At 35.2% G+C, this 8,369-nt stretch overlaps 1 protein-coding gene across 2 annotated transcripts; it reads left to right on the top strand.

Moving 5' to 3' along the window:
• The first annotated feature begins 414 nt into the window (after positions 1-414).
• si:dkeyp-75h12.7 (uncharacterized) lies at positions 415-7,026 on the top strand. Of its 2 annotated transcripts, XM_051114054.1 has the most exons (8): positions 415-461; positions 657-723; positions 847-967; positions 1,422-1,579; positions 1,909-2,111; positions 2,243-2,405; positions 2,535-2,647; positions 4,919-7,026. In XM_051114054.1, the coding sequence occupies exons 2-8, from the start codon at positions 672-674 to the stop codon at positions 5,393-5,395; spliced, it is 1,287 nt and encodes a 428-aa protein (XP_050970011.1). In that variant the 5' UTR covers positions 415-461; positions 657-671; the 3' UTR covers positions 5,396-7,026. The 2 variants fall into 2 exon arrangements, with proteins under 2 accessions (XP_050970011.1, XP_050970012.1); XM_051114055.1 differs by lacking the exon at positions 415-461 and having other exon boundaries at positions 499-723.
• The last annotated feature ends 1,343 nt before the right edge of the window (positions 7,027-8,369 follow it).

The raw sequence follows: 8,369 nt of genomic DNA, 5'->3' as shown, positions 1-8,369 counted from the left end.
ATATGTAATATACTGTTTGTCAGTACTATGTAGAATACTGTTTAAAAAAAATTATTTATTTATTTATTTATTTTTTACAAAATGAGTATCTTATTTTCTCTCTCTCTCTCTATATATATAATTTTTTTTTAACAAATAACTGCAGTCTAGGTGAACAAGAGATTTCTTTTAAAACATTTTAAAAACACTTTCTAGATTAAGTATTTACAGTTAAGTCATATATATATATATATATATATATATATATACATACATAAAATTATATTTACAATATTTAAAAAACATTTTTGCTACTATTTCCACTAGAGAGCTTTGTTCTCCAGTTTTGTTTCTGTGAGTGGGTTTAGTCCCTGTGTGGTTTTGTGGCATAAGTTATGCCGTGACAGCTGTCCTCTTCTCACTTTTTCTGTTCGCCAACTGAAAGTAGAAGCTAATGAAATCTCTCCATTCTTTTGTTTCAGGTAAAGTGTATTTCTTTTCTTTTTTTTTTAAACCCTAGTTATAAATTGTTAATATTTTTGTCAACTTGGTAGAGATATTATCAGCTATGGCATTTTGGTAAAAACAGCTATTTATTTATTAATATTATTATTATTATTATTATTATTATTATTATTATTATGTTTTTTTGTTTGTTTGTTTTTTCCATAAAATAGCATTCTGTTGTGGGGATGCCTGTCGCTCTCCTAAACTTATGTTTCTTTCTGTTGGTGCTGAATCTAGGTAAGTACATTTTTCTGTATGAATTTCTAGCTTTTGTCTCTTCCATTTGGTATGCTCTGTTTCCGATCATGTCTGTGACATACACAGGTGCAACATGTTCTGGTTTTCATTTGTTTCGTCTAGAGTCTGCAGTCTCTGTCTGTAACGTTACAGTGCATACGTTGAATTTCGGATGCCATCTTAAATGGGATTGCCCTGATGCCAGTCCAAATACGACTTACACTGTCTTGAGCAAAACACAAGGGTGAGTCTCATCTACACACAAAAGAGGGAGTTTAGAAAAACATGAGTAACTATGTATGATACGGAAACTGCTGTTTAGAGGAGAAATGAGAGTGAGGAGCAGAGAGCTGTAGAGCACTGGGGTGAGAGTTGAAACTGTGTGGTTTAGCAGAAAACCACAGTGAGAAACAATCCAGGCTCATCGCCCCGGAGCAGATACGCTATTGTTATCACTTCAGACACGCTCTTGGTTTCCTCTGAATTAAAATTGAAAAATGAAAATGACTCAGAAGCACTCAAGCTCAATTTGCTTTTTTTTTAATTTCATGCCCAGTGGATAAGTCATGTTTTTTAAGAAATGAAAGTCAGAAATGTATGTTTCACCCAGTTTTGCAGGCGATGAATGGCCTGATGATCACCAAAAAGAATGTACTCGGCATTTTTATAAAGTGTGATATTGTGTGTTTGTGTTGCAGAACATCATGGACAAATGTTTCAGGCTGCTTCCAGATTTCCCAGCAAAGCTGTGATCTGTCAAATGTCTTTCCAAGCGTACACACGTTGAACTTCATTAGACTGACATCTGAATTTCTCTGGCTAAATAAAACTTGGTCCTGCAACTCTGTTGATGACCGTCAGTATTAAACCTCAAACCATGTTACAGATATTTGATAAGAAAGAGGAAAAATCTTGAAAACCTTGAAAAGTTAAATAAAAGTACAGAAATGCTTTCACTCATAGTACATAAGAAATATCTAACATTTGTCTATAAATATATAAATTCTCATAACTGGACAGGAATTTGCTAAATGTGATTAATAGTTTAACTTTATTATGATTATATTATTGCATTGTATTATTTAGATTTTTCTATTGTTGTTATTATTATTATTAAAACAAGTGGTAGGAGTAAGGCTGTTCCTTCAATGTTTTGTATTTTCATATTTGTTTGTTTTTTACTAGCTGATGCCAAATTTAGCATGCCTTCCGTAATAATCTCCATGGAACAGGGAAGTGTTTGGGTCACGGTAAATTTTCCTTGTGCTCCAGCCAAAAGCTGCTCCATTGAGGAAGAGGAGGAGATGGATTGTTGCCCACTAATGGAGATTAAAAATCTCAATGCCACAGTCACTCTATACAACGAACAGAACCCCTCAGACAGACAGGTGCACAACTCTCATCTTTACATTCCTTTAGCTGCATTTTATTTACTTTTGTATTTATTTTAACAGTATAAGTGTTTAAATGGAGCGTTCAGTTTTTTATTTTTATTTTTTTTAATTCATTTTCCTTAAAGGCATACACAGCTGAAGTGATCAGTGAACACCCATTCAAGGTGGAATTTGGTTTTCTTACATCAGGGCAAGTGTACTGTGCTGTGGCCAGCTTCAAAGTTGAGGATGTACTGGCCTCTTCTCCCACGAGCTTCCCACAGTGTGTTTACATACCAGCAAAAAACGGTGTGCATTATTTCTTTTGAAAGTGTTTATACTTATTTTGTGGTGTAATGATGCAGTACACATTTATTAGTTTCCATACATGTGTTTAATGTTTGGTACTAATATATTTGTTTGTGTGTGTTTCTTCAGAAAGCCTCATCGTCGTAATTTTGTGCGCTGTTCTCATCGCTCTTGGCCTAGTAATTTTTCTGCTGAGGAGACAGTGTGAGACGACATCTGAACGTCCTCTGCCCAGATCTTTGGTACTGAACTTACATGAACATTATTGCAAGTCTGTTATTGCTCTTATGCTTGAGGAAAGATTTTTCTGGTCGACTAGTTGTAGTTCATTTTAACCATTAGTCGACACTTAGTTGCACGTTTATTAATAAATCATATAAATCATAATAATGAGCCTTTAATTGCCTATATAGCCTAAGAAGGGCTCAAGCTCATGCAAAAAAAAAAAAAATAAATAAAAAAGCTTGCCACAGCGCACCGGCAGATATAATAATTCTGAATGTGTCAGGTAAAAACAGCAAGGAGACTCCATTAACGTTTTAATAATTTATTCATAAACTAGTGCTTTCTTAGTTTTCGCCTTAAGAGATGAAGTTGGCGACACTGACTCATCATCTCCACAGTACCTGCACCTGTATCGTATGGATTACATAATCTGAGATTATTTGTTTTCTATTTGAAAGTGACATTTCACTCTCTATAGATATATTTGTCATGCCTGTAAGCAGTATACACGGAGTTTCCAAGTTTCGTGCTCGAGTTCACAGAGACAGAAACGGCAGAAAGCGCATCCTGTTTGCTTTAGTGATTTTATAAAGGTGCCCAGTGTTGGGGAAAGTTACTTTTAAAAGTAATGCATTACAATATTGAGTTACTCCCTAAAAAAGTAACTAATTACTAATTACGGAAAGTAATGCATTACTTTTGCGTTACTTTTTAAATCTGGGCAGGGCTCGCTTGTTTGTTTTCACTATAAAAAGTTCTATTTTTGGCAAATGTAAAAGCCTTTTCACACCAAAAGCCTCAGGCTTTGAGAAAAGTAAATTCACGTCTGTTCAGTAGACCACAGAAGAAAAAGAATGTCAACTCTTGAGCAATAATAAAAAGGAAAACAAATGTTAGATTATCTTAAGTAATTTTTGCTTATTAGTATGGTTGAATTGGATCACGAAGGTTGATAGCAAAAACATTGGTTAATAAATTGGGATTAAGTGCATAAAGGATGTTTGTATTATCTAACATATTTAATTATTGCAGGTTTGCGTCATATTCTGAGTTGAATTTCACTGTTTATTCATTTTGAGGAAATACTGAATCTGTTTTTTTGTGAGTGAGATGAATTAATGCATGTTCACATTTATTCTAGAACTAACGTATTACTCCCAATTTCTCTCAACATGGGGACAGGAGAGCTTTTAATCAATAAATTGGGGGAAAAGTAACTGCCGTTACTTATTTGAAAAAAGTAACTCAGATATTTTCTTGTCAATTAAAAAGTAATGCGTCACTTTACTAGTTACTTGAAAAAAGTAATAATATTACGTAACTCGTGTTACTTGTAATGCGTTACCCCCAACACTGAAGGTGCCACATTTCGTTGTTACTGTGAGTGCACATATATAAACGTAGAGTCTTTACAGATTTGAAAGATGTATTACTTTTATCTGTATGACCAGTATTTTAAGTGCAAGTGACCGCACTGGCGCCTCCATCTGTCATGCAGTCCATGTGATGTCTATGAGACATCAGTTGTTAAACAGTAATTTTATGAAGCTATGAGAATACCTTTTGTGTGCAAAAAAGCTAAAATAACTTTATTCAACAATACGTCTCCCTGTCACCCTAACGCCTTTTTAGAGAGTACTACAACGCCTTTTTAGAGAGTACTACAACGCCTTTTTAGAGAGTACTACAACGCCTTTTTAGAGAGTACTACAACGCATGCGCGTGATCTGCACATAAACAATGTAAGCGCATGGTGCTGCTGACGTGGAGCAGATGAATTGTTGAAAAAAGTTATTTTAGTTTTTTCTGCAACAAAAAGTATTCTCATAGTTTCATAAAATTACAGTTGAACCACTGATGTCACAAGACAGCACTACTCCCAGTTTCTCTTAATTTAAATAAACAAATTAATTAATTAATAAAAACAGCTTTGTTATAATTCAGAAATCAAAGTCAAAAAGGTGGAGAATCACAGCTGTACATGGGAGACCATAGAAAATTATTTTTGTGTTCCCATTTGCTAAACAAACTAAACTAAATAATCAGCTATTGCATTTTCATGGCTTTCCTAAACAGGGAAAAAATATAGTTATTTAGTGCAGAAATGTGTCATCACAGTCTGACAAGGGTCCATATAAGCACTCTTGGAACAAATCGACTAATCAAATTATAGATATACTTTTGTTTAATCTTTCACAAACCCTATTAACTACATTCAATGCATTTATGAACTAAGTATAATTTTTGTGTTTTACATTTGAAATTGAAACCATGTTGTGTGTTTTTAGGCTTTACTTCGAGACCTGGAACTTCAGAACGAGACAGTCATTGACAGTAATGTTGCACCACACAACGAGGACTCTGATGGTGACTACGTTTCTGTTGTATCCATTTCTGACTTCACACTCATGAACAACCAGTCATCTTACTACAACACCCAAAGCCTGGGCAATGGCTATTACACAAGCCCCATCCTGCACAATCCAGACTGCACTGAGGAATCTGTGGAGTCCGATGAGTTGAACACAGAAGTCCAACACGACGAGTTCCATGTGTTACCATCACATCCAGTTCTAGAAGCAGAGATGGGATGTGCATATCAGAATCAGAATATTTTACCGTCACTCAGAGACATCCCTCTGAGCTCGGTACGAGTGAAACACACTCAACAGGACGAGATATCAACTGAAGATCCAGAGCGGACTGAAGATGTCATATGGGGAAAACTGAACATGAGACCAATAGAAGACATCCAGTCGAACTGAAACCACTGATGTTTCTTTTCAAAAGGTTGTATACATTTAGGTTCAATGTAACATTTTTTAGACTCAAGATACAGATTTGCTTTGTGTGTAAATTTTAAAACCTGCTTTCTTTGGTGCTATTAATTTGCGATTGTGATTCTGCCCTTTCGCCCACTATTGTCATTGCTAAAGTTGCAGTGAAATGGAAGTAACAACAGATCTTTTTGAGGTATTGTGATGTACAGCCAAATGTAACTGCTTATTGAAAAAAAAAAAAGACAAGGTGCGATGATAAACTGGGTTATCATCACCTGAACATCAGTTTACAGTGTTATGTTTTTTTGTTTTTGTTTATGTTTATGATGTGATATGTGTATGGAGTCAATGTCTAGTGTTAAAATTGTGTTTTTCCATATATGTGACCCTGGATCACAAAACCAGTCATAAGGGTCAATTTTTCAAAATTGGGATTTATACATCATCTGAAAGCTAAAAAAAAAAAGGTTTCCATTGATGTATGGTTTGTTAGATGGGACAATATTTGGTCGAGATACAACTATTTGAAAACCTGCAATCTGAGGGTGCAAAAATACTAAATACTGAGAAAACGCCTTTAAAGTTATCCAAATAAAGTTCTTAACAATGTATATTACTAATCAAAAATTAAGTTTTGATATATTTACAGTAATAATTTTACAAAATATCTTCATGGAACATGATCTTTACTTAATTTCCTAATGATTTTTGCCATAAAAAAAAAACTATAATTTTGACCCATACAATGTATTTTTTGCTATTGCTACAAATATACCCCAGTGACTTAAGACTGGTTTTGTGGTCCAGGGTCACATATATATTACATTTTCATAGTTGGGATTACCTGTGCAGTACTGTGTTTGGGAGGAGAGCATTTTGATGACCTGAAAATCCCAAATTTCTTTAATTAATGGTTATACCATTTAATAGGCACTGGGATTAATGTGAATGTTTGGATGTGTTAACTGTCTTATTCGAAACGAACATTGGTTATGTCTGATTAATTGTAATATTCCTGCTTTTGATTATCTGAATGTGTGTGTTGAATGTGTATGTTTTAATACTAATGTTGAACTATCCTCTGTCATGGGTCTTGATCCACCCGTTAATGGTTTGCTCCACTAGTGTTTGACTGGAGGGTTGAATATACAGGGGAGGGTGTCTGGGTGTAAAGGCTACACTCTAAAAACTCCTGGGTTAAATACAACCTATCGCTGGGTGAAATATGGACATTCTCAGCGATTGACCCAGTGGTTGGGTTAAATGTTTAACTCAACCTTCTGGGTAGTAACCCAACCACTGTGTCAAAACAACCAAATTTTGTAGTTTGTCCATATTTTACCCAGCACTGGGTTGTATTTAACCCAGCAGTTTTTCGAGTGTAGTCTGTCCACGGGAGGCCCAGGTCTTGTATGTGAAGTCAAATGCTGGAATGTCTTATATGAGTGTCAGCTTGTTTCTCGAGGCTAGTGCCCAGGCCTTGTTTTGCTGCTTTCAGCATGTTTTATTTTCATGCTTCATACAGTTTATTTTGAATATTTTGTTGATTTATTTTTGTTTATTTTGAAATTTGGTTGGAGCACGTGTGATGAGACAGCTGTCATAAATAAAATCACTTGGACTTTAATGGTTCACTTCGCTGTATTCAACTCTTTCATTCTCGTCCCGGGCCCTACAGCAAAAGTACACGATACAATTTCAGCCAAGTGGTACAACAACTAGCCAACCGACCTCTGGTGGTAGCAGATTTGAGACTCATGGTAGCAGTAGTTGTAGCGGCATTCTGACACAAGGACTTGATCATATTTATCGGTTGTTTGGAAATGGACGGCAATGGCAATTTTTAATTGTCAAGATACGGTTATTACACTTTGATTCAAATTTTTTTTTTTTTTTTTTTAAAGGAAGACATGGATGAATCATTTACAATAAGATCAATCCACTTTATTTTTCCCCGTAAGAGCAGGTGCATTTTTGTACATTTGTTTGTGGCTTCCGGTCTCAGCTGCATCCAGCTATTTTTAGCTGTACAAAACAACTTGTTGTGCTGCTTGATATTGCAAATTGGTGTGTCTTACCATATTATTTAATGTATTATCCTAATTATGAGCACACTGGTTTGTCTCGCTCATAGGCTTTCTTCCACATAGAATAAATAGAATAAGGTGGATAACATGCCTTTAGAAAATCATATAGATTGATTTTAAATTTCATGTTTACTATAATATATAATTCATCTTAGTCTAGGTGGCTTAGGTCGGGTAATATTGAGTTAAGCACGTATTTCCTTTATTGTAGGGTGAAATGTGTCACATCATGCACGTTTCTCATGCATGTGTACATCAATGGTCAAATGTGGCTGACCTGAATCTAGCAGTCATTATTATTATTGCCCTTCATGGTTTGTTTAGGATTCCCGCCCCCCACACACACACACAGTCCAGTGACTCAGAGCACTATAAATCCTTATGCTGTCCCTTTGAGGAGCAGTGTTATTTTTGAGTAACTAAGTATATGGTATGCTTTCTGTATGGCTTGATTTATTGTTTGATTTTTTTGGATCCATATTTTTTTTTACTTCTGACTCAGAGTTGCCCTATTTTGTCTCACATTTTCTGTGGAGCATGTCTCACAGCTAGCCAAGCTAAGGTGCAGATTTCTGCTGATCTTGCCTGTTCTCTTGAAATGTTCACAGGAACCGAGTGAGACTCTGGAAAGTGCATTGTAGCATAAATGTCACTTTTTATATAGAAATATGCATGCTTACTTCTTATTTCCCTCTTGTGAGAAAGTGTATGCGGACTTCATTGGTTCAACTGAATTTTGCCATTGTAACCGTAAAGGGAAATTTGTTGTAGAGTAATAAATACAGTAAGTTAGAAGAGGGGAGTTTTTTTTTTTCTGTAGCCATAACCATCACTGGCAAATATGCCGCCTCCAAACTAATATGTAAAATGAA

Source organism: Labeo rohita, chromosome 7, assembly GCF_022985175.1.
Source record: "Labeo rohita strain BAU-BD-2019 chromosome 7, IGBB_LRoh.1.0, whole genome shotgun sequence".
NCBI lineage: Eukaryota > Metazoa > Chordata > Actinopteri > Cypriniformes > Cyprinidae > Labeo > Labeo rohita.
The sequence above is the reverse complement of the archived record's forward strand: the minus strand, read 5'-3'. Positions and strand labels throughout refer to the sequence as shown.